At 47.6% G+C, this 26,751-nt stretch overlaps 1 protein-coding gene across 2 annotated transcripts in view; it reads right to left on the reverse strand.

Annotated features, from left to right (window-relative positions):
* LOC149349130 (solute carrier family 15 member 1-like) overlaps positions 1 to 26,751 on the reverse strand; it is a 516,652-nt gene that overhangs the window by 420,154 nt on the left and 69,747 nt on the right. The window contains exon 1 of one of the 2 annotated variants that reach the window (XM_089578082.1): positions 6,382 to 6,423. The exons of the other annotated variant lie outside the window; for it this stretch is intronic. Within the exon in view, the coding sequence (XP_089434208.1) occupies positions 6,382 to 6,408 (27 nt within the window). The 5' untranslated portion in view covers positions 6,409 to 6,423. Of the gene's footprint in view, positions 1 to 6,381; positions 6,424 to 26,751 lie in introns of those variants that run through there. 2 annotated transcript variants of the gene reach the window in all.

The following is a 26,751-nucleotide window of genomic DNA, read 5'->3' on the forward strand; positions in this document are numbered from 1 at the left end:
TCTGGAGCCAAATATTAAAAAGTTATTGATTAACCATGGTTAACGAACAGCCTTTTGACTAGCTACTACCACGAACATAATGCCCTCCATGCTGTAAAATCCATCTGTACGTCGGAATTGGGGTATTTTCATGCCTTTTTGGAAAAAAAAAACAATCTGCACAGATTACAAAAAACACCTCTATACACTCTAAAAAAAAAGGTGTGGTCTTAGTCTTTTGGGGGGTAAGTCACTTGTCGCTGTGCTGACAATCTTTTTGGGGTAAGGTTACGATGTTTCTTGGAGACTAAGTATTTATGCTCTTGCACATAGTGTAATGTTACGCTTTTAATAGCCTAAACTTGCACTGCCATAAGAAGAGCAACTATAAGCCAGCTAGGTATAATATTACGCCTTTCTAAGCGGGGTAAGTGTTAGTCTGAGGACAGCATAAACATATCCTAGCATGAAAGGTGCAAGTTTGCACCTTTAGCAAGTAAATTTATGGCAGGTCTAGAACTGCAAAGTTCCTGTGTCATATACGAAACTTATACTATCATAAACAGATCAAAGCTTGCACCCGTGTGATGCAAGCTTTTACCCTCACATAATGGATAACGTTACCCTTCCAGTGGTACATGGTAATAACCCTATTGCAAAGGGTACCTGTGCGCTATCCGGTTGTATATATAGCGGGTGTTTCACGTAACATGAACCAAGGATTAAAAACAACTGGCTCACCGCAGCTCGGCGAAACCAACGACCTACTGTTTCCCGTCGTTTGGTGCTCCTGAGAATATTTTTAGATTCCGCTTAATTAGTTAATTAGTGAAGAATACTGCCAATTTTCTATTCTTCACTTTAAGCTCACGTGCTTTCCCTTAAGTTGTAGAGGAGGTAAAGAAGGAACTGATCCAGTTTATTGCGGCAAGTTATCTCCTACGTGCTCCTTTTTTCCGGCATTTAACGAAAGCTGCCCAAATATGGAAACAAATACGTGACTCCGCTCAGACGCTACCATATTTGAGCGCTCCAAACCGTGTTTTGAGCGAACGAAACGTGCGTGCTGAACATGACCAAGTGAACGGCCGCCGCATAGTTCGAAGGGTTTGGTTTGGTTTATGGGGTTTAGCGTCCCAAAGCGACTCAGGCTATGAGAGACGCCGCAGTGGAGGGCTCCGGAAATTTCGACCACCCGGGGTTCTTTAACGTGCGCTGACATCGCACAGTACACGGGCCTCTAGAAATTCGCTTCCATCGAAATTCGACACCCGCGGCCGGTATCGAACCCACGTCTTTCAGGTCAGCAGCCGAGTGCCATAACCACTGAGCCACCGCGGCGGCTAAAAGGTATGTTTGTTAGAGTGAAGAGTTGAAATGTCGATTTCGTTCAGAGCTGCGATTCGTCAGAGGAGTAACACAGCACCCATCATGCCGTCTCTGCTGAACTACTCCTTTTTTATTATTCATTCTTACCAAACACATCTAAAGACTCGAACCACCTTCCCGCTGAGATCGCATCCATATCAGACTACACTCTTTTCAGGCAAGCATTGTTCAATCATTTTTGTGATGTCACCTAAGAGTTTATTAGTGCCCTTTTTTTTCCTTTCTGCCGTTTTTTTCTTTGTTGTTATTGTTATTCATGTCTTGTGTTGCTTTTCGATTTACTTTTCTAGTACAATTATGTTAGTTTTCTCGCTTTTTTAGCCTTTCACGCTGTATGATTTATTTTGTATTTTGTACTATATACCTGCCCCTTTCATGTTCTGTTGTTTGCTTTTTGTAACCCACTCCCCTCTACAATGCTTCGGCGATTGAGGGTATGCGAAATAATAAATAAATAAATAAATATCCAGTCATGAATGAATGTCAGTATGAATGAATGTCAGTATGAATGTCAGTCAGTATGAATTTACACACACCGATTATTTTTATCGTTAGCAGCCAAGAGCATGTTCGCTTGCGTGATAGTTGCCGTGGCCGATCGCGGCCTACGCACCTTTTTCCAGTAACGTTCTGTGCATGCGCCAAGCCTCCTCGTCCGCTAATTTTGCCGACCATATCAGGCGAAAATGGGCAGGAGATCGCTGTACGTGTTCTTTCAAGAAAGGCGTTTCCGTGCCTCAGGGCAAGCACCTTCTGGCCCTCGCAGAAGCGAGGAGGCGGGTCAGTTTCGCTAGCGTCCTTTAGTCACGGATGAAAAGGATCAATGCTGTGGCGAGCGTGTGCCCACAGATGACTCACGCCTACCTGCTCTGGCTACTAGGCGAAGCCAGCGTAGCTCTTCGCTTTCGGGAGAGGGAGTCATCGAGAGGAGAGGAGGTTGCATATTTTGCTTTGCGCGCGGGGAACAGAGCTGGTTTTAAGGCAGTAAAAAAGAGGGAAAGTTTTCCGAAAGAGACTAACGGCCTCTACAACGGTGATAGCAGAGTGATTACAAAAAGGGGGCACTTTGTTGACCTAAATTGCGGTGAGGCGAAAGCCTTAAGCGCTGTGTTCCTGCTTGTGTCACTGATGTGTGGTTAAAACGTTAAGCTTCGCCTCTAATAGCAGAGCACGACAGCGTCTTGCAGCACTGCCAAGGAGTTCACAGAACGCCATCGCCCTTTCGGCTCTACGCCTTGCTCAACGGTAAATTGGTTTTCGAGGAAAAGAAATGTATCTCTCTCTCGCATATCTCGGTGGAAACCTGAACCTCGCCGTAAGGGAAGGGAGGAATATGGGAGTGAACGAAGACGCCGTATTTGCTAGAGGCGCCTTTGTTCATTCCAAACCGTAAAGCTGGCATGGTGGAGTGGTTAGCATGCTCGTCTAGCACTCCGGAGACCCTGGTTCGATTCTCCAACTCAACCAATTTCCTACGCGGTTTTATTTATTTACGTGGTGTTACTAGAAAGGTTAATTAGGCTAATTGGTCTTTACCATTGTTTTAATGCCATGCATCATGTCCTGTCAGTCACCTGTCAAGTGATGGAACTCTCTAGAATGTTCGACACAATGTCTATGAAACGTCTAGAAACGTGAAACTATTAATGATGGTTAATGATAGTTAAGCACGACTTGCACATTTCATGATACTAGTTAATGTATTGTTCGTGATAGTTAACATGACCTTAACTTGTACACTGATCATTTAGTGTTAGTTAAGGCACAGGCCCGGTCCCACATGCCACTTCTTAACTACTACTAATTACCAACGAGTCATTTAGTCACTAAGTACAATGATATATTCATGAAATCCGTCTATTTCGTGTTCCGATGTCTTTCGATTGCACCCAATTAAGTATCGATTGGCTATTGATGGGCATATGCCCATATAAGGCATGCATCCGAAACGCGGACACGTCTTGGTCACGACCGTATGAGGCATTAAAGGCTTTCGCCTTAATATCTTGGTGCGAACTCGTTGGTGAATCATCGTGCAGCGCGAAGCAACACGGTCGAAAGAGAGGTACGGGAACACAGCGGTTGTCCTGTGTTTCGTCATTGTTGCCTCGCGCGGCCGCTTTCCACGATAGCAGAGTCCACGCGTCCTCAGATAGCTTACGTAGTACCCTTTTTACACCTTTTTTTCTTAGAGTGGTGGTATATTTTCGTCCCAGAGCAGAGTGCATGCGTAATATGGTTTACCTAGGGCCGGGCGCGTCGAAAATCTGCGCTCAGGGTATTTAGAAGCGCTAGTTTAGGCGTGGAGGCGCAATGTCGCCCTGCAAAGAAACAGCCAGCTTTTTCTTTTACTCCCGCTAGGGACGATGCAGCCCGTGACTCACGTTGAAACCCTTTCCTGAAATGCAAGCCTCGAAATCAGGGACGGTATTACGAGTTTTCGTCTCAATTTTGAGACTCTGGCGTCAAAATGATGACACCCCGAGATGCGAACGCGGAGTCAACCAATCAGTAGTGGCTAGTGAAGACCCTAGCTGGGGGCTTTAGCGGCGAGTTGCAGGGCTCCACCCAGGAAGCATTTAGTTGCGCAATAGGGGACCGTATGCAAACGATTTGCTGTAAACAAGCCGTTAATAAAATGAACAATGTTTTATTTTCCTAACAAACTATGTTTCAAACCTAACAACATTAAGCAAAACAAGAAGCGTCCTCAGTTTTGCAATTAAGTTTGCTCTTCAGTCACTTTTCCTGCCGCGAGGGCGCACTGACGCTGGAAAAGCGTCGGCTAGATGGCGAGAGCTGCCGCCCGATTCAAAGGATTCAGCCTTATCCCTCCAAACACATATTCACCCATCGTAAATATGGCAGCCAGAAAAAATTCAGCTCATTCGACGGCTGTCCTTTTTTTTACTCATTACGTAGAATCAAGGTACTGTGCGGACGTCTTAAGTGTGCGGAAAAATCTATTTAAAGGCAGTGATTGCTACCAGTCTGCCGAGATCAATTTGCAAGGAGCGCTTGGCTCGAAAATTGGCGAAGGCAGCTTTAAGGCAAGTTCACACTGGCGATACGCAAACAACGCGCGACCGATTTCTGTCAATTAGTTAGGGTTTACGAAGCACATGTAAAGCGGGAAGGGGGCGTAACAAATCGATTGAAGCCTGTCGCGCGACCTCCGCGATTCGCCAGTGTGAACTCACCTAGCCTGCTATCGATGGCCAATGTGCTCTAAGGGCGATGCGTGGTTCTATTTATTTTTGTTCAGAACATACCAGGCGACCATGAATAATCACACTGCAGCAACTGCCGACTTACGGGAGCAGACTGGTGCAGCTGCTGGGAGCATGCAATCTCGCTGCGGGAATTAAGAGCCGGCACGCCCGGCCACAGCGCCAACAATCACTCACGCCGCCTTGTAACCAACTCAGGCCTCCCGCTTCGGGTTAAGCACTTGATATTCGTGTTGGTGTTGTTGCCGTTCCGTTCGGATGATGCTCGGATGACGCCGCCGGGGATACTGCGGTGGCGAAAGTTTATGCGAAGGAAGTCCTCCTTCACCGCCGCCTTGTCTTGGGGGTCTCGCCGGAAAGCGCGCACCTTCTGCGACTTAACTTTGACAGTGGTCTCCGAAACTCACCGCAAACACTTGCTCACAGTCGGTTGGGCTACACCGACGTTTACTTCATTTCCTATGGTGTCTTGAAACCCACCGGCGGTGAAGGCACGCACTTGCCGCTCCACTGACCGCGCACTCACCCGCACACTTCCAAGTTCAACGGCGAGTTCGTCGCACAACCATTGTGCTCCTTCCTATGTCAAAACGTCGAAACAACACGTCCGGCACGGCAAAACCGTCTTCATGCACCCTCTTACACCGTTGCTCTCGCGGCCACCGGCGATGTAAACAACCGCCATTTTCTGTCTCAAGCGATTTGAGACCACTCGTTCCAATCCCGAAAAAATTGTCTCAGTCGGGTCGCATAATTAGGTAAGCAACGTCAACACTTCTGCACGTTTATGACGTCGGCCGGTGACGCAAAAAACCAATATGGCCGCTGGTCAAGACCGACCAATAGGAACGGGGCAAGTTAGACACTTTTGAGACACTTTCCGATTGAGACGATTTTGAGCGACTCGTAATCGCGCCCCAGGTTTTGTTACTGAAGCGGGGAGAGGGGAATGGCACGCGGGTAATTTAGTGGCGTCGAAAATCCAGTGTTGCCCGTAAAAATCACCCGAACTGACATGCGCTGGAGTGAAATGCTGCCGCCAAACTCGGTGGAAGTGGTTTGGGAAGCTTCCCCAACAATATAGCAGCTTCCAAAGGATTAAATAACGTGTTGAGATTATAATTTCGATTAACGTGGAACTGTTAATAGCGCCTACATTCAGCGTTGTAGGCAGACTAGGCGTTTCCGCCCTGCAGTATTGACAAGAATTGTCGAAACACGTCCATCACTGTTGCCTATGTGGAGATGAAAGGGAGAAGCACGCGCCTCCGACAGGTTTGTTTGTTTGTTTGCTGGGGTTTCACGTCCCAAAGCAACTCAGGCTACGAGGAACGCCGTAGTGAAGGGCTCCGGAAATCGACCACCTGGGGTTCTTTAACGTGCGCTGACATCGCACAGCACACGGGCCTCTAGAATTTCGCCTTCATCGAAATTCAACCGCCGCGGCCGGGATCGAACCCGCGTCTTTCGGGTCAGCAGCCGAGCGCCGTAACCACTGAGCCACCGCGGCGGGGCCCTCCGACAGGAAAACGGTGCAAACTACAATGCGCAAGAGGCCCAATTTCGACAGAGTTGGTCCCGAGATTTGTAGTATAAAAACAAATGATTCGGTAGCATTGCGCCTGTCGTCGCGACAGAAGTGGCTCTGTTGTGATAACAGGCGGCTGCGAAATACCCTGTTGTTATGACAAGAATTTCCGTCTTTTCGAAGCAGAAAACTCTTTCGACAGGGATGCCAGCAGCTGCAGCGATCGCTCGGCTGATGTGAAACGTGGCCACCCACCTTTGCGTCGCCCCGCTGGCTATCCATGACTGCGCGTCGCCAGGGTCTCGCACGCCGCTCTATTATATAGCGGCATCGGGGCCGCGAAAGGAGGCCGCATCCGGTGAACAATGGTGCCTTCCTCCGCCCTCAATACGGCGCGCGGAGAAAGATAGCAGCCTATCTGCGTCATCAGTGACCGGATACTGACCGGCCTTGTGTCACTATGCTCCTGTTCCGCGCTAATTGAAGGACGATCCTAACATCGCAGGGTCGAAAGAATCAGCAATTAACAAAGATGCCCCCACAGCTTCTCCCATCATGGCAGATGCTGATCTGCGGTTCCTCTTTCTGTGCATGAAATTGTTTTAGCTTCTATTCTCGGAAAATTAAGGCTAACGTCGTAATATGCCTGCAATATTCCACGCCTTTACGACCGAAAGGTATCAAGCAGAAAAAAAACAATGTTCACCCTGGTTTGCGATATCAGACCACGCAAACACACGCACCACGCACACACGCACACACCTCTATACACGACACATGGCTTATTTGCACACTCACCGTCGCCAATTAATACGTGAAAGATGACTAAGACAACCGCATCTAAAGTGCCGGGCAAAATTCTGGCAGTTTTACACGCGAGACGGTGATGAATACAGCGACACCTAAATCACAGTGCGTGAGACTGGCTGCGTAACACGCGGCATATTTGGTAGAAGCCTGCCATTGTTGTGCTTCCGTTCAAAGGCCAATGGCGTGGAGTGTTGTGGCCTGAAGCGCCATCTGTTCGTGGTATGAGTCTGCCTTTATATTTATTTATTGATTGTGACATCAAGGCGTCCACGTCAAACGACCCAACGGCTATTGCATAAAACACATGAGCGAGACTGCAACCAAGTAGTTTCCCGACACCACTCGGCCGTCGCCGTAGTGTCTTGCGCTATGCGTTGTCATAGTCGTCGTCATCATCTTTCATGAGCTTGTTCTGTGCCGCGAATGTGTACAAAGTGCACTGAAGAGTACTACGGTGCAACGAACACCGCCCCGAGACACCAGCCCGTACTTTGTAGGGGCGAGCCCACACCTCTTGGTCAAGTCGCGCGGGGTCCTAGCAGATAACTTCGACAGCGACCGCCTTTCATTAACATTACTCCTATATACGAAACCAAAATATTTGCTCCACACAATCAACTCCTGACAGATTAGGAAAAGCTACGCACTTATCTTGCACTTATCAGACCAAGCGGTCTCCTCCCGAATAGCTGACAGGACCAGCACGATCGAGCAAATTATCCACATCACCACAAAACGAGTCAAGAATACACCCATGGCACCACAGGTAGACCCACACCTCTTACATCTCTGGGAAGCCCGTCAATGCCTCCTTAGGCGCTGGCGTCAACAAAGCCTTACCCGCAAACTCCGCCTCCGCATCTCCGCCCTCACACAGGCCGCGAAGGCTTATGCAACCACCCTCGTTCCAAACCACTGGGCCTCCTTGTGCAGTAGCCCCTAGGGCACATTAGACACAAAACGCACCCTGACCACTCTCCGAACCCTCCTAAGCCTCATCATCAGCAAAACCCAGTATCAGAAGACCCTCATTAAACTCAAGCTGCAAAAGGGCACCGACGTCACGCAAACCCTACGAGACATCTACACCCCGATAACCAGTTCATCGACATGAACGGAACCACTTACTTATCCTCCACCTAACCAGGACCTCGACAACGACATCACCATTGATGCGCTCAAACGGTCACTGATTACCATACGCCGCTCTACAGAACCCGGACCAGACCACACCACATACGCAACCTTGACGACACCTCATTTAAAAGACCACTGACCAGGGTCCGGACATTTTTGAAAAACAAGCCCACTGCATAGATGAGGCATCGAAGATAACTTCTGCAAAATACTAGAGCCATGCGCGCCCCGAAAAGCTGCGAAAATTCAAATCAAAGCCCGCTCGTTCTTTCCTTCAACAAAAACGTCCCCGCCCCACTACTCTGAACCCCCGTTGACGTCATGGGGGGTTACTTTCGCTAAAGGCACTCCATTGGTGCATCGTTCTGACTGACGGGAGAAGGTTGGGCGTAGCCTTGGCGTCGCGTCGTCTGCACAACGCTTTCCGCAGCGCCTTCTGTTCTGGCACATGCCTACAAACCCACATGACGGAACAACAAAAAAAAACTGCGGCGACAGCCTTGAACCCTGGCGCACCGGGACGCTGCCCTCCACCTGGAAACAACCGACTTCCGCCCCTCCGGTCGTGAAGCGGTGGGGAGGCCTAAAAAAAATGAAAAGGTGGCTCGCTAACTGGGAATGACAAACAGATGCATGAAAGGATGCGCTCGCTAACAAGTCTAGGTGGTCGAGCCGATCGCGCCTCTCGATCGTTCAGTGTGCGGAGAAAATGCGACGACGCTGTTTCGTCGTTGGATGCGCACGCAGCGACTGGAGTAGCAAAAACGAAGAAAAGAATTCTATTGAAGGCGGGGCCATGACGCAGACATGTGACGCACTTCACAGACACCACGCCTCCGGCTTACATCGGAGAAGGAAGGGGTGATTTTGCCTTGCCGAGCCTACTCCACGAGGAGCGGGAGAGAAAAATCTCGAGGAGGGAACGGAAGGAGAGGAGGTTCGCTCAAAGAGAGTTAGAGAGTGTTTGCGACCAGAGGGTGGTCACAGGCCCTTTAAGAAACCGACGGAAGTCTCTAATGGACCCTGGCGCACCGGGACGCTGCCCTCCACCTGGAAACATCGATTTTAATCGGCAACCTAGCAAGGCTATCTCCTTCACCAGTTACGCGGGAAATGAACTCCTCATCCTCGATAGAAACGTACCTTTCCAGAAACGTCGGGATTCCTACGCAACAACCAATTCAGCTTTCCTCCCGATCTCTCCGCACAACACGTACTACTATCCCTGACAGCAGCCTGTAGAGATACCGTTATTATTGTTGTATATGTTTGAATGGTCATCAATCACAACCTGGCCAGTTAATATACGGTGTTCCACAAGGGTCTATTTTGGGTCCAATATTTTTCATTCTTTATATCAATGATATAATAGCCATCCCTCGAACTCCTACAATAATTTTATATGCAGATGATACCAGTGTATTTTTTTCTGGCATGCATCTTAGTAATATTCAGGCTGAGGCAAATGCATGGTTACAAGAATTGTCTTTATGGTTGAATATAAATAAACTATAATTAAATGTTAATAAAACAAAGCTTATTGTATTTAAGACACGTAACAAGCCTGATAACAGTGAAATTAAGCTTACATTCAAAAATAGCGTAATTGAGCGTGTTTCTTCCTACAAATTTTTAGGCATAATCTTTGAAGAACACTTGAGTTCGACCCTGCATATTAATAAGATTCATGCCAGCATATCAAGGTCATTATGTGTATTATATAAACTTGGAGACCTTGTTCCGAAATGGCTCAAGTGGCAATTATATTATACCCTAATTCAATCACATCTTCATTATTGTTTACTTGTTTGGGGATCTACAACGAAAACTAACCTCACGAGGCTGATAACATTACAGAAAAAAGCAATACGATATGTCGAAAACCTTGCATACAATGATCATACAGGTTTGTACTTCTCTAAGCATTCTATTCTAAAAGTCAATGAATTATTTGAGTTGAAACTGCTTTCTTATGTGTTTAACGATTTCAAACATCATCCCACTAAATATGTTCAATTAAACTCTAGTAGTGACGCGCCTTATAAATTAAGACACGTCAGTTACAGAGTACCATTCGTAAGGACTAACTATGGAACAGAAATGCTTTCATATTTAATTCCCAGTCTTCTAAATAAACATACACAGGCCATAGAAATTTTTGCAGAAATCTGTTTCCCAAAAGTCTTTCAATAAAAATGCTAAAGCTTACCTCCTTTCTCGCCCGAATGATTAAAGGGTTGTTCACGCAGAAATTCTTGATGTCCCTGTTTTTCCGTCAACTCTGTGAATTCTCGTGTTTTTCTTGTTGTGATGTGCCTTGTACATATTTACTTTAATTATGTCATTGCAAAAGTATGCACCTTCCTCCTACTTTTACCTTGTATAATCATGTGTTTTTTTTGTAATGAGAATGTATGAAGTTCTTGCTTCTTTTGCCGCTTGTCCTGAGCATTGTGTCGGGTGCTTGGGCCCCGTCAGGCAGAGTGCATCTGCCTTTTGCCCCTGTATCCGAGACCTTGTTGTCTGAAATAAAGATCTATCTATCTATATAGACCTCCTTCGGGCAAAACAAAGGATTTTCTTGAATACTATCATATCTCGAGTAGCAGCATCCCACCGCTGCCACCAGTTGTTATAGGTCGGGTAGCAGCATCCTTGGGGGCTCGTACAGGATGAGGAACAGTCTGAAGCTTCGAAGGTTGGGGATACAAAAACAAGCAGGTTTAATGGCACTTTTTTAAGACACTTATTTACATAATGAAGAAAAGAGCAAAGGGTCAAAAATTAAGAGTTCATAGCGTCGAGCGACTGGATGAGCCTATTACCCAAGGCCCAGAGCGTTCGTTCTCCCTTAGGGCGCTGGTTAAATAGCCTACGGCTCCACCCCTTCACCAGGTGGCATTTCAACACGACGCACAGGTCGGCACAACACAACACAGCAAACGAAGACACCTGTTGCAGAGTCCACACGTGGGAACTGGCGAGGAGGAAACGTAAGTCTGCAGCTCTTTCGCACTGCGGTGCAACACTACCGCGAACAGCACGTGTCTTTCCAACACAGGTGTGGCATGATGGCGCCGCGGCCGCAGCTGCGCTGGCTTCCTCGGAATCGTTCCGGGTCCTCTCAGACGAGGTGAATCCTTTCTTCCCTTGTCGTCCGTCCATCGTCGGTCGCTTCTAGAAGGGAAGGTCGTTGGCACCGAGCCGAGTGTGGGAAGAGCTTCATCGGCCACTTCCCAGAAAGTCACCCTTTTCGGTGGGGTCATCGTGGGGTCAAACGACCTTTCGAAATTTCCGCTGTTGAATCCGCCACCGTTATCATCACAGGTCTCAAGTTGGGTCGTAACAATACTTTGATGGATTATTAACGCAGTTGTCAGTTTCTCGTCGGTTTAGAATAGTTGTTGGGGATATTAACATTGATCTGCAAAGCGTTAGTAGTGTACAAAATGAATTCTATACTATGATGCTTTGTTATGGTTATGAAAATCGTATAGGCAGTGCCACACGTGTTACTGCAACATCGGAAACTCTGATATCTGCTTCACTAATCTCGTTTCGGGCCGAATTGTTTCTGGGGTCCTTGCGGTAGATATTAGTGATCACCTGGCTATTTATTGTATTTTAGAAGACCTTTCCTCTAAGAAAGTTAATGAAACACAGTTTAAAACGAGAAAGGTTAATGATGATACCTTGCAAGCTTTTAGAGAATTAGTTCAGGACGTCGACTGGTCTCAGATTATTAACGAGCCAGATTCAAACATTAGTTTCAATCTATTCTACTCTAAGATCAGGGAGCTATGCTCAAAGGCATTCCCAGTGTATTTTTGGAAAAAAACACAAAAGGGCTCGAAAGCCATGGATGTGCCCCGCGCTGTATGGTAAGATAAAACAAAGAAATAAATTGTTTGAGGACTGGCTGAAACACAAGGATGAATTGAAATTTAAGGAGTTTAAAATATATCGCAACAAAGTTCATGAAGAACTAAGGAAAGCTAAACGTGAATATCACAACCGTAAATTTCTCCGCGCAGATCAACCTCAAAAATTTTGGAAGGTCTACAAAGAAGTCACCAATATGACACCTGAATTCACTTGTATCTCGGAGTTAAACACGCAGGGTGAAACACTGTCTGGTGTTGAACTTTGTGAAAGATTTAATAGACATTTTTTGACAGTTGGATGGACCAGATGCGGGATAGATCATATTTAGATGCAATCACATTAATACTTGTACACAAGGCACGCTATTTTTACACCCTACTGATGAAGGCTAGATCAAACGAGTTATTGATTCTTTAAAAAGCAATAGTGCTCCAGGTCCTGATGATATTAAGCCACTGCCAATCAAGTCAGTAGCCTCAACTCTAGCCTCCCCGCTTGCACATATATACAATAGTATCCTGCGGAGTGGACTTTTTCCAGATGAGCTTAAAATCGCACGGGTAACAGTGACACATAAAGGCGGCTCAAAAAACGATCTTTACAACTACCACCCCATATCGCTATTAAGTATTTTTGCGAAAATAGTGGAATGCCTTATACATAAACGACTTGCTGCATATGCAACTGATTTTCATTTAATCTCTCCCAAACAGTTCGGCTTTTGCAAAAATAAGTCGACTGATACAGCACTAATTCAGATTAAAGAGAAGATAATCGAAAATATCGAGCAAAAGCTGTTTACAGTTGGTTTCTTTCTCGACTTAAAAAAGGCGTTTGATTCCGTAAACCATCACATACTAATCGAAAACCTAAATGCTTATGGAATTCGGGGACATGCCAATAAATTAATTCAAAGCTACTTAAGTAATCGAAAACAGTTCGTTAAACTGGGTGATTATGTGTCCGAATTGAGAACTATAAATAAGGGTGTACCACAAGGGTCAACCTTAGGTCCGCTTCTCTTTTTGTACTATATTAATGATATTGAAAATATTCCATTCACCCAAGACATACTCTTGTATGCTGATGATACGAATGCTTTTTTTTTCGGATCAAAATTGAAAGAAATAGAAGACGCAGCCAACACTTGGCTATGTAACTTATCGAACGGGCCTATTAGCAATCATTTGTTAAGAAGAACTTCTTGTAAGGCGAGTTGGTGCATACTGTTGTAGGTACGAATTGCGCACAAAAGGCCCACAATTGCGCCCAAAAGAGAGCCATAGTTAGCTCGTGCCTGGAATCTTCTCTGACGAAGTCATGCCCGCATGCAATGCACACGAGCTTTCATAATCAGAAGAACAGGCTGCTTTCAGCCGGCTTCCCCTGCGAGGTCATCTCAGCTGTGGCCGAGAACCTTCTTCGGAAGGTAAAAAAAGGAAACCGCGCCAACAACGAGGAGCGATTGCCGCGAAGAAAGACTACGGTCGTCCCGTATATGCACAAGGTGGCCCACAACATAAAAAAAAAAGTGGCAAATAGGCATGGCGTCCCTGTGGTGTTTTCGGCGCCACGCAAGCTCGCCGGGTTGTGCCCAAGGGTCAGCGCGGAAGGCGCTCGACGAAGAGCATGCGTGATAAAGCATGCGGCACAATTTGTCAAATGCGCCACGGGCGTTGTATATCTCATTCCGCTAAAGTGTGGTCGCGTATATGTGGGCCAGACAGGACGCTGCGTGAATGAACGCGCAGGGGAGCATCAGCGTTCAATTAGGAACAGAGAAGGAGCAAATCTGCCTGCTCATTGCGTTGCATGCACCAGTTGTGAGCCACTGCTAAATAATATCAGAATTCTGGGCTGGAGCAATGACAAAGTTTCCCGTGAACTTCTAGAGGCATACCACATCAAGGCAAGAGGGGTTAACTGTGTGAGTGACACCTCCGTTTCATTGTACAACGCGGAAAAGAATTTTTTGGAGCGTTTTTGATGGATTGTCGCGCAGGGTTTGATTTGCCTCCTTATCCTCTCTTTCCCCTCTTTGTAGGCATGTGTGCACACTGCCTATAAAGCGGCAGTGAACCGAATAAACAGCAGTTGATAGTTTGCGCTCTTTCAGTCTCCATCGTGTTTTTTTTTTTCCTGTGTGTGTCTTTTGTGAGCAATTCGTACCTACAACAATAGCAATCATTTGCAGCTAAACATCAAGGAAACAAAATACATTCTATTCAGAGCAAGAAACACACCTATTGACTCCGAGATTAATCTCACCTTCCACTTTGAAAGTTTGCAGCAAACAAAAACAATTAAATTCTTCGGTGTCCACTTTGAAGAGTTTCTGAGCTGGAATGAACATGTAAATCATTTGCATTTAAAAATGTCGAAAGTAGTTGGAGCATTATGGAGGGTGAAAAACCTGATTCCAACTAGGCAGATTAAATACATATTATGCAATCATCCAATCCCACTTAACTTACTGTCTTTTGATCTGGGAGAAACAACTCGAGGTAACTATCAAATGTTAACAATCATGCAAAAGAAAGCCATTAGGGCTCTGGAAAGCTTAAATTATAATGAGAGCACCAGGCCTTTTTTCAAGAAACATGGGATTTTTTATATTGAACAGCTCTATTTATACAAACTTGCACTCTACATATACACCCAAAGAAAACAAAATTCTCACAGCTTTGATAATACGTATCTCATGAAAATTGACAGCTTTTGCTTCAGGAAAATAAATTACGTATTACCACGTTTACGGACAAATTATGGATTACAAAGTATGAAATACCTTATTCCTAACGCTTTAAACGAGAACGCGGTGTTAGCTGAAGCTATCAATTATCCTTCTATTAATACACTGAAAAGATTTTTGCGCTAAATTTTCATTGTGTAGTTGTAGTTGGGTTCACAGTTATTGTGAATTTCTATAATATGTACTTTCTTTTCGTGCGACTTTTCTGTAATGACTGCTTTTGAGTGGAATGGACTATATTTGATTTGTGTTCGTCATATTTATTTGTTGTACATTATTTATTATAAGTGTCTCTCCTGATGGATTCTGTATTTTTCTGATGGTTTCTGCACAGGGTTTTGCTGAAACAGTTTTTAATTTGTTTATATATTGGCACGAGCGTTGTGCGCAAGTTAAAATATCATGTTAAATTGTTTTCGTTCAAAGTGTTTTGTTTGTGTTTCTTCGTTAGTTTATGATTTGTTTATTCGAAGTGCATCGCTACCAACTTCGTTATGGGGTCAGGGGACCCAGCCAGGTACAGGTTTTGTACCTTTTGTTCCCAGCCCTTAGTTTTCTGTACTGAGAACTAAAATGTTAATAAACTCAAACTCAAGAATACCATATTTCACATCAAGAAGCACACGGCCAGCACACGCGCAATTTTCGCTACGGACGTTCAAAAAGCTTTCGATAATATTAGCTACTGCCATATTCTTCGCACCATTGCCAACATGAGCTGCGGGTCGCGCGTACTGCCCTGCATCTAAGCCTTCTTGACACAACGACCGGCCAGATACAACTCGGCACTATACCATCACCTCTATCCTCCCTCCTCAACTGGGGCTCTCCACAAGGAGCCTTCTCTCCACGCTCCTATTCCTAGCCCCGCTGGCTACACAACTCACCATCATATCCGAACTCCACGCGGCGCTACCCGCCTACTACTTCGCTTAATGGACTACCGAAGGCTCCAGAGGATACTTTACTATTCGTAGTTGATATCATCACCTTGAACCTGACCAACATACGTGCTCCCCGCTCAACCTCCGAATGTACGACGACCACACATCATGGCCGATAAACTCAAGGTCCATGGCCTCTACATACAGGACACCTTGGGTGCAACCTTTACAACTCCTAGACAAGCAAACCAAACAAATCGCGGGCCTTATCCGCACAGTACCCGCACGCGTAGAGTTGTACAACATGAACTGGTGGGCGAGTTGGTCTGACATATCTGCCTCCCGAGCAGGAGGACCCGGGTTCGAATCCCGGTGTCACCCAATTCTCCACAGGGTTAAAAAGCTCCACATGCCGATGGAATTGCATAACCAGTCCTGGAGTGCGGCCTGATCTCGGTGACCAGAACCAACAACTCACTCTCTCACCAGAACAGAATTTGGCCACCCTGGTGTAGTACTTGGCCGCAACCTTCTATGAACAAACCAATTAACCCTCGGTCCCCAGCGGCTGCGGAGCAACTGACCAAGGCGGCGGTCAGACCTGTGACGCAGCGGAGGGTGCTAAGAATCTGTTGCTCCGGACAGGCCGCAATTGGAAACAGAACCAGGCATCGTTTAACGTTAGAACCTTATCGGGTGAGGCTAGCTCAGCAGTGCTGCTCGAGGAACTAGCGAGTATTAAATGGGATGTAATGGGGCTTAGTGAGGTTAGGAGGACAGATGAGTCGTATCAGTACTAAAGGGTGGGCACGTACTGTACTATCGTCGATTAGTGGACAGACGAGAACTAGGTGTGGGATTCTTCATCATTCCGGATATAGCTGGAAACATAGAGGAGTTCTCTAGTATTAACAAGAGGGTGGCAGCTATCGTAATTAGGCCTAATAAGAGGTAAAAGCTGTAGGTGGTGCAGTACTACCCGCCTGCATCCAGCCATGACGACCCGATCGTTGAGAGCTTCTACGAAGACGTGGAATCGACAAAGAACAAAGTGAAATCACAGTATGCTGTACTACTGGGCGACTTCAATGCGAAGGTAGGTAACAAGCAGGCTGGAGACCAGGCGGTAGGTGACTATGGCCTAGGCTCCAGGAATAGCAGGTGAGAGTTATTAGTAGAGTTCGCAGATAGAAATAATTTATGGATCATGAATACCTTCTTCCGCAAAACGAGTAAACAGGAAGTGGACGTGGAAGAGCCCCAATGGTGAGACTAAAAATGAAATAGGCTTCATACTTTGCGCTCAACCTGGCATCGTAGAGGATGTGTAGGTCCTCGGAAAGGTTCGTTGTAGTGATCACAGAATGGTAAGGTCTCGTATTAGCTTACATTTGAAGAGGCAACGGAGGAAACTAGTGAAGCCGAAGGCTGTTAATAAGTTAGCGTTAAGAGGGAAGGTAGAGGAATTCAGGATATCGCTGCAGAACAGATTTTCCGCTTTAACTGAAGAAGACGACCGTACTGTTGACACAATGAATGATAATCTCACAGCTATCGTTAGAGAGTGCGCCGCAGAAGTAGATGGTAGGATGGTTCGACATAATACCGGCAAGCTATCTCAGGACACAAAAGATCTGATTAAGAAACGCCAAAGCGTGAGGGTGACTAACTCCACAAACAGGAAAGAACTAGCAGAGCTATCGAAGTTAATAAGTAAGCGCAAGGTAGCCGACATAAGAAAGTTTAGCATGGAGAAAATCGAACCTGCTCTAAAGAACGGAGGTAGCCTAAAAGCAGTAAAGAGAAAATTGGGCCAGATGTACGCCCTAAGAGACAAAGAGGGAAATGTCATTAGCAATATCGATAAGATAGTTAAAGTAACCGAAGTGCTCTACACAAATCTATACAGTAGCGAATGTAATCATCAAGTTACTGAGAGAGGCAGTCGAGCACAGTAATGGGACGTCCCGACAGTAACGAAGGAGGAAGTAAAGAAAGCCTTAGGAGCAATGCAAAGGGGGAAAGCAGCTGGTGAGGATCACGTAACAGCAGATTTGTTGAAGGACGGAGGAGCGATTGTGCTAGAAAAACCAGCCACCCTGTATACGCAACGCCTTGTGACCTCGAGAGTACCAGAAGCTTGGAAGAACGCTAACATTATCTTAAATCATAAGAAAGGAGACGTCAAGGACTTGAAGAATTACACACCGATTAGCTTACTGTCCCTTGCCTACAAGGTATTTACTAAGGTAATTGCGAATAGTCAGGACAAGCTTAAAATTCAATCAAGCAAATGATTTGGCCGGCTTTCGTAAAGTATACTCGACAATAGACCGTATTCCCACTATCAATCAGGTGATAGACAAATTCGCAGAATATAGGTTTGGTTTGGTTTGGTTTGGTTTATGGGGTTTAACGTCCCAAAGCGACTAAGGCTATAAGAGACGCCGTAGTGGAGGGCTCCGGAAATCTCGACCACCTGGGGTTCTTTAACGTGCACTGACATCGCACAGTACACGGGCCTCAAGAATTTCTCCTCCAAAGAAATTCAACCGCCGCGGCCGGGATCGAACCCGCGTCTTTCGGGTTAGCAGCCGAGCACCATAACCACTGAGCCACCGCGGCGGCCGCAGAATATAACCAAACCCTATATATAGCCTTCATTGCTTACGAGAAAGCATTTGACTCAGTGGAAACCTCAGCTGTCATGCAGGCATTGCTGAATCAGGGTGTGGAAGAGTGTTATGTGAAAATATTGAAAGATATTTTTAACGATTGCACAGCTACTATCATCCTCCATAAAGTCAGCAATAAAATTCCAATATGGAAAGGTGTAAGGCAGAGAGACACGATCTCGCCAATGCTATTCAATGCCTGCTTACAGGAGGTATTCCGGGGCCTGAAATGAGAACAGTTGGGGATAAGAGTGAATGGAGAATACCATAGTAATTTGCGCTTCGTTGATGACATCGCCTTGCTAAACCACTCAGGACATGAACTGCAAAGCATGATCAGTGACTTAGACAGGCAGAGCAGAACGGTGGGGCTAAAAATTAGCATGTAGAAAACCAAAGTAATGTTCAACAGCCTAGCAAGGGAACAGCAGCTCGCAATCGGTAGCGAGATGCTGGAAGTAGCAAGAGAATATGTCTACTTAGGGCAGGTGGTGGATCATGAGAGGGAAATAACTAGAAGAAAAAGAATGGGGTGGAGTTCATACGGCAGGTTCTCTCAGATCATGAATGGCGGTTTACCAATATCCCTCAAGAGAACACTATACTACAGGTATATCTTACAGGTATTCACCTATGGGGCAGATACGTGGAGGCTAACAAAGAGGGTTCAGCTTCAGTGGAGGACAACGCAGCGAGCTATGGTGTAACGTTAAGAGGTCGGAAGTGGGCGAGTGGGTGAGGGAACAAACGCGGGATAATGACATCCTAGTTGAAATCAAGTGGAGGAAATGGGCTTGGGCAGGGCATGTAATGTGAAGTCAAGATAACCGCTGGTCCTTAAAGGTAACGGAGTGGATTCCAAGAGAAGGCAAACGTAGCAGGTGGCGGCAGAAAGGTGGGCGGATGAGATTAAGAAGTTTGCGGGGATATGGTGGGCGCGACTGGCAAAGGATAGAGTTAATTGGAGAGACATGGGAGAGGCCTTTGCCCTGCAGTGGGCGTAGCCAAGCTGATGATGATGATAAGCCGCACGCAAGCATGACCTGTCGGAGAGGGAAACCCTTTATATGACAGACGCCCTCACACCAACCGCTCGACTTGGCACCTTCGCTATCACTTGCTCACCAATGCGCAAGCAGGCAAAGCAGATATCCTGGTTAGAAGAGCGACGACCTCCGCTCTCCGTCTACCGCAATCGGTTAGCGCAAATAACTCGCAACGGTCACCTAGAATATTCAGAACTACTCGAAACCCAACGAAGCAACCAGATACTTGGACTAACCCGCACAGAAACCGGCCAACACCTCCTACTGCATCTCCGCCGGGCATCCACCACCTGCTCACCTGCCCCAACTATCAAATCATCCCACCTGACATCTGGGGCCAACTGAGCATCAGACCTCTACCCAGAATTATGAACTTCGAGCTACACAGGGGCAGACGCCAGACCCGAGCTGAATATATCACCAAGGAGGAAGAAAAAACTTTATTTCGTCAAAAGCACGCGTAGATGGTTCCATGCTAGATGACCATCAGGCCTCTGCTGATGGACGGCCGGGTCTGAGCTGGCCAACACGGCCTCCCACTGCTCAAGAGAAAACTCTTGCAGCAGAGCCGCAGGGGGCGGCTCTTTCTTGCATTCCCACAGGATATGATCATAAGTCGCCGTCATTCTACACCATTTCCGCTCCAGCTTAACCTCTTGCGGATATATTTTACTGAGTATATAAGGACTTAGGAGATATCTCGTCTGGAGTCTTCTCCAAACACACTCCTTCTCCTTGACCAATGTCTTATCCGTTGGCGGAAAAAACCTCCGGCTCAACTCGTAGTGGTTTCTAATGTCATGGAAGGACAGCCGCCCATCTCTCGTGAACCCTCCAGGAACAGGCGACTCCCCTGCTCGGTTGACGAAACCTCGAGCTTGTGCGTGAGCTGCCTCATTCCCCGGGTTTACGTAGTGCGCCGGTACCCATACTACGTCAACCTCTCTCATACCACCTCAAAGCACCCAATCAGCACTCATTACAAGAACAGCCACTTCACAACACCTCACCGTACACTGGATTCAAAATACAGTGCGGTCTCGCGGCAACTGCCAACAAACTGTTACATCTTACCCTACCTCTTTCATCGCTACCAGCATAACTTGACCCTCCAACTCCCCTCAACGGGTGGGGCAGCCAAGGCCACTCTCATTTTTTTTTCATTATGTCACCGTACCAACTTGCCCAGATGTCTTTTCTTCCCCTCTCATACATTTCCTGTGGCCCCCAATCCATGGCAGTACCCCCCATACCCAACCCATATCCATCCTCATGACAGGCCGCCCAGCGAGTTGCTCAACCAGCTAGCCGGACATGGCTAGTGGGCAGAGTGAAGCCCAGGCCCATGGACCCTTCTTTCATTGTTTGCTTTATGCCACCTATCGACAGCGAAAGCCGTCTTGCCAGGAGCGACAAAGAAGCGGCCCTCGCCGAAGGAGAAGAGGAAAACGCGCTACGACGGCTGCGACAGAATTTATTGCAGTTGAGTCGACGGTCGAGAGTGGCGGTGGATGAGTGGAGAGGTTTAGTAGGCAGGGGTCTATAGACAAAAGTCTACTAAAAGTGCAAGGCCATAATTGTATACAAAAATGGTGAGATGGTCTAGTCATACGGATCCGTAATAAACAGGACGAAAGGAAAAGATGTGGCAGAAACGCTCCTAGTGGGGTCAAAAGGTTCGACTGCCTCCAAGCGATCGTGCCGAGGCTCGGAGAGGCAAGGCGGCAGAGTGACTGCGTCACCGGACTGTCTCTTTCGTTGGGACAGGCGCCACGCGGGGTCCTTTGCTACCGGACATGTTGACGTACCGGAGCATGGACGCCGTCGTGATAGCGGCCTCGAGGAGAGATGCTTATCCGCTCTCGGTGGCGAGCAGAGCTCCACTGTGCACAGGATGGCCAGTCGACGATTTTAACGCGGCGGCAGCGTTAAGACTTCCGATGCGCAGAAAATCCGGTGCCGGCGCTGTGAGCGAAAAATGCCCCGAGTAGAACGTAGATGGGCAATTCAGGTAAGGTGACAACTTGCCACCGGATTGTGAGCAAACTGACCAGCGTGGCAGATGGCTGTTGAATTAATCGAGAAGTTTCCTCCCAGGAGGTGCAACCTGGGTCGCAGAAGCCCCACTGACGGCAGCACCTGCCATCGCTTAGCAGCTGCGCCAGCAGTGGTGTCAGTACTCCCAGGGATCTACGAATGCAAAGTCGAGAATGCCCACTCAAGCTATCGCGTCATACCCTTAAGGCGCAGGTCAAGTATCCACTTCAATTTTTTTAAGCGAAAGCTTCACTACGGGACCTCGGGCTTTCTTGAGGTTTTCACCTTGAAATGACCTTGAGCTTCGAAAGCAAAGAAAAGGCGCATAACTGGCCCCCTGGGACAGTGGACACCTTAGTCGCGCTTTAAGCTACGAAACCAATGGAGCGGGAGCTTGGAAAGCAAAAGAAAGGCACATAACTGCATGCCCTCTGGGAACAGTGGTCACCTCAGTCGTGCTGTAAGCTACGTGGCGGTAGTGGCAGATGTGCGCTACATGCGTTGGCATTGACAACGCTGTGGAGAAACGTGGCACTGAAGCCATAGGCCGTCGGCGTTTATTAAGGCGGAAGCCTTTAATGCCTCATCGTTGTAAGCAGGAGCTGTCGACAAGAAATGTCACGCTTTTCAGTTGGTCGAAACGGTCAAAACGTCACAGTGCGCGAATTTCAAACGGGGCCAATTGTACTTTGGCTACTAACCATGCAGCCAATTAAAGGGATCGCATAGTGATGCTCCAAGTAAGTTTGAGTTTAGTTAATTGCTTACTTAACCAATTAGTCCAATTAACCTTTCTAATCAGACCAGATAAATAAATAAAACCGAGTAAGAAATTGCCCGAGCTTGGGAATCGAACCCCGGTCTCCGGAGTGCGAGTCGAGCAAGCTACCACTCCGCTATGCCACCTCGACGGTTTGGAATGAACAAAGGTGCGTCTAGTGAATACGGTGTCTTCGTTGACTCCCATCTTCCTCCCTTCCCGTTACGGCGAGGTTCAGGTGTGCACCGAGGTATGCGAGACAGACACATTTCCTTTCCTCAAAAACCAATTTACTGACGAGCAAGGCGTATTTGTCTGCGTTTCAGATTGGTCCAGATTGTCGTGATGTCACCACGCGCGAATTTTGACGGGTGTCCACCGAAATATGTGAGACAGTTACTGCGCAACTTTCTTTCGTCAAATACAATTTTCAACTAGTGCTACTGAGATATGCGAGACAGTTAATGCGTAATTTCCTTTCCTCAAATACAATTTTCATTTTCTTCATTACGGCCCCTCTTTCTTCTTTCACTCACACTTCCTCCCATCCTGTACAGTGCGGCTCAGGTGTCCACCGAGACGACAGAGAATTACTGCGCCATTTCCTTTCCTTAAAAAGCGTTGCGTTCAAAGGGCAAGGCATCGCGCCGAACGGGTGGTGGCGTTCAATGGACTCCGTGGCAGCGCTACAACACGCTGTCGCGTTCCACTCCTAAAGGCGAAGCTTAAGCGTCATTAATTGGCAGTTAATTAATGCACCAACAAAATGTGAAGTGAACAATCGCGTAGCAGAATGCAGCACTCAGGCTTTCGTCTTTCAGCACTTTAGCCGCTAAAGTTCCTCGTAATTTTTGTGTTTATTGGCGTCGGCGTTGACGTTTTACACTCCGATGATTTTAAGTAAAGAAGTGCGCATAACTGGCCTCCTGGGCCAGGAGACGCCTGAATCGCGCTAATAGGTACTACGTGGGGTGATGAGGGAGAGATGTGGGCTGCATTCGTTAGCGCTGGCAACTTTGTGGCAGACACGCGGCACTGTTTCAATAGGCCGCAGCGTTCATTAGGGGCGCAAACTCTCGCGATCAACCATTGACTGCCACCTGCCAGGGTGGCAGCGTGGGTGCGCTGCCTATCCAGTGTCCCAAAAGCACTGAACGTTACAAACGCCAAGCGGCTAATAGTTTCTTGATACGCTATAGCTATCGCTCTGTAACCAGGTTCAGCAGTAGCTGAACCGCAGCATTTTTCTCCTTTCTCGCCGTTCCGCGAACCTCTCGTTTCTTGGTTTGGTTTTATGGGGTTTAACGTCCAAAAACGACTCAGGCTTTGAGGGACGCCGTAGTGAAGGCCTCCAGAAATTTGGACCACCTGGGGTTCTTTAACGTGAATTGACATCGCACAGTACACGGGCCACTAGAATTTCGCCTGCACCGAAATTCGGCCACCACCGGCGATATCGACCTTCGAGCCTCCCGTGCTGCGTCCCAGCTCCACAACCACCTTCGGCGGTTTCGTACGCAAGCTGCGCGTCCTCTGTCGGCCGGCGGTCCTCAACAGAAACGAGCAGCGTCATTCTGAAGGAAAGGGAACTAAGGGGAGAAGCTAGTGCAGTGTGCCTCCCTATAGCAAACGTATGGGTGGTCAAGTCACAACTGGCCTTTAATCAAGCAAGTGCAGAGACGGCAAACGGTGCCCGGCATGTCACAGGACCAGGAAGGATACGTCAGTGCATGCCACATGCGCACGTTGCAGGCATGGAGGAAGATAGCAAGACGGGCTCATAATTAATCATTTGCATCCACCCAAGCTCAGCCACACGGCTACAAATGAAAGGTATACAGCTTACACAGTAGCTTACTCCCTTAATACAAGTCTCATCCTTGGAGGATTCCCCTAAAACATTTGACCAAGACGGACACATGGCTAGACAGACAGACAGAGCGGTAAGTAGGTAGGTAGGTAGGTGGCTAGCTAGCTAGCTAGCTAGTAAGTAGGTAGGTAGGTAGGTAGGTAGGTAGGTAGGTAGGTAGGTAGGTAGGTAGGTAGGTAGGTAGGTAGGTAGGTAGGTAGGTAGGTGGCTAGCTAGCTAGCTAGCTAGTAAGTAGGTAGGTAGGTAGGTGGCTAGCTAGCCAGGCAGGCAGGCAGGCAGGCAGGCAGGCAGGCAGGCAGGTAGGCAGGTAGGCAGGTAGGCAGGTAGGTAGGTAGGTAGGTAGGTAGGTAGGTGGGTAGGTGGGTAGGTGGGTAGGTGGGTAGGTGGGTAGGTGGGTGGGTGGGTGGGTGGGTGGGTGGGTGGGTGGGTGGGTGGGTGGGTGGGTAGGTAGGTAGGTAGGTAGGTAGGTAGGTAGGTAGGTAGGTAGGGTGGGTGGGTGGGTGGGTGGGTAGGTAGGTAGGTAGGTAGGTAGGTAGGTAGGTAGGTAGGTAGGTAGGTAGGTAGGTAGGTAGGTAGGTAGGTAGGTAGGTAGGTAGGTAGGTAGGTAGGTAGGTAGGTAGGTAGGTAGGTAGGTAGGTAGGTAGGTAGGTAGGTAGGTAGGTAGGTAGGTAGGTAGGTAGGTAGGTAGGTAGGTAGGTAGGTAGGTAGGTAGGTAGGTAGGTAGGTAGGTAGGTAGGTAGGTAGGTAGGTAGGTAGGTAGGTAGGTAGGTAGGTAGGTAGGTAGGTAGGTAGGTAGGTAGGTAGGTAGGTAGGTAGGTAGGTAGGTAGGTAGGTAGGTAGGTAGGTAGGTAGGTAGGTAGGTAGGTAGGTAGGTAGGTAGGTAGGTAGGTAGGTAGGTAGGTAGGTAGGTAGGTAGGTAGGTAGGTAGGTAGGTAGGTAGGTAGGTAGGTAGGTAGGTAGGTAGGTAGGTAGGTAGGTAGGTAGGTAGGTAGGTAGGTAGGTAGGTAGGTAGGTAGGTAGGTAGGTAGGTAGGTAGGTAGGTAGGTAGGTAGGTAGGTAGGTAGGTAGGTAGGTAGGTAGGTAGGTAGGTAGGTAGGTAGGTAGTAGGTAGGTAGGTAGGTAGGTAGGTAGGTAGGTAGGTAGGTAGGTAGGTAGGTAGGTAGGTAGGTAGGTAGGTAGGTAGGTAGGTAGGTAGGTAGGTAGGTAGGTAGGTAGGTAGGTAGGTAGGTAGGTAGGTAGGTAGGTAGGTAGGTAGGTAGGTAGGTAGGTAGGTAGGTAGGTAGGTAGGTAGGTAGGTAGGTAGGTAGGTAGGTAGGTAGGTAGGTAGGTAGGTAGGTAGGTAGGTAGGTAGGTAGGTAGGTAGGTAGGTAGGTAGGTAGGTAGGTAGGTAGGTAGGTAGGTAGGTAGGTAGGTAGGTAGGTAGGTAGGTAGGTAGTAGGTAGGTAGGTAGGTAGGTAGGTAGGTAGGTAGGTAGGTAGGTAGGTAGGTAGGTAGGTAGGTAGGTAGGTAGGTAGGTAGGTAGGTAGTAGGTAGGTAGGTAGGTAGGTAGGTAGGTAGGTAGTAGGTAGGTAGGTAGGTAGGTAGGTAGGTAGGTAGGTAGGTAGGTAGGTAGGTAGGTAGGTAGGTAGGTAGGTAGGTAGGTAGGTAGGTAGGTAGGTAGGTAGGTAGGTAGGTAGGTAGGTAGGTAGGTAGGTAGGTAGGTAGGTAGGTAGGTAGGTAGGTAGGTAGGTAGGTAGGTAGGTAGGTAGGTAGGTAGGTAGGTAGGTAGGTAGGTAGGTAGGTAGGTAGGTAGGTAGGTAGGTAGGTAGGTAGGTAGGTAGGTAGGTAGGTAGGTAGGTAGGTAGGTAGGTAGGTAGGTAGGTAGGTAGGTAGGTAGGTAGGTAGGTAGGTAGGTAGGTAGGTAGTAGGTAGGTAGGTAGGTAGGTAGGTAGGTAGGTAGGTAGGTAGGTAGGTAGGTAGGTAGGTAGGTAGGTAGGTAGGTAGGTAGGTAGGTAGGTAGGTAGGTAGGTAGGTAGGTAGGTAGGTAGGTAGGTAGGTAGGTAGGTAGGTAGGTAGGTAGGTAGGTAGGTAGGTAGGTAGGTAGGTAGGTAGGTAGGTAGGTAGGTAGGTAGGTAGGTAGGTAGGTAGGTAGGTAGGTAGGTAGGTAGGTAGGTAGGTAGTAGTAGGTAGGTAGGTAGGTAGGTAGGTAGGTAGGTAGGTAGGTAGGTAGGTAGGTAGTAGGTAGGTAGGTAGGTAGGTAGGTAGGTAGGTAGGTAGGTAGGTAGGTAGGTAGGTAGGTAGGTAGGTAGGTAGGTAGGTAGGTAGGTAGGTAGGTAGGTAGGTAGGTAGGTAGGTAGGTAGGTAGGTAGGTAGGTAGGTAGGTAGGTAGGTAGGTAGGTAGGTAGGTAGGTAGGTAGGTAGGTAGGTAGGTAGGTAGGTAGGTAGGTAGGTAGGTAGGTAGGTAGGTAGGTAGGTAGGTAGGTAGGTAGGTAGGTAGGTAGGTAGGTAGGTAGGTAGGTAGGTAGGTAGGTAGGTAGGTAGGTAGGTAGGTAGGTAGGTAGGTAGGTAGGTAGGTAGGTAGGTAGGTAGGTAGGTAGGTAGGTAGGTAGGTAGGTAGGTAGGTAGGTAGGTAGGTAGGTAGGTAGGTAGGTAGGTAGGTAGGTAGGTAGGTAGGTAGGTAGGTAGGTAGGTAGGTAGGTAGGTAGGTAGGTAGGTAGGTAGGTAGTAGGTAGGTAGGTAGGTAGGTAGGTAGGTAGGTAGGTAGGTAGGTAGGTAGGTAGGTAGGTAGGT

Source organism: Amblyomma mixtum, chromosome 3 (assembly GCF_055824585.1).
Source record: "Amblyomma mixtum isolate Tamu chromosome 3, ASM5582458v1, whole genome shotgun sequence".
Taxonomy (NCBI): domain Eukaryota; kingdom Metazoa; phylum Arthropoda; class Arachnida; order Ixodida; family Ixodidae; genus Amblyomma; species Amblyomma mixtum.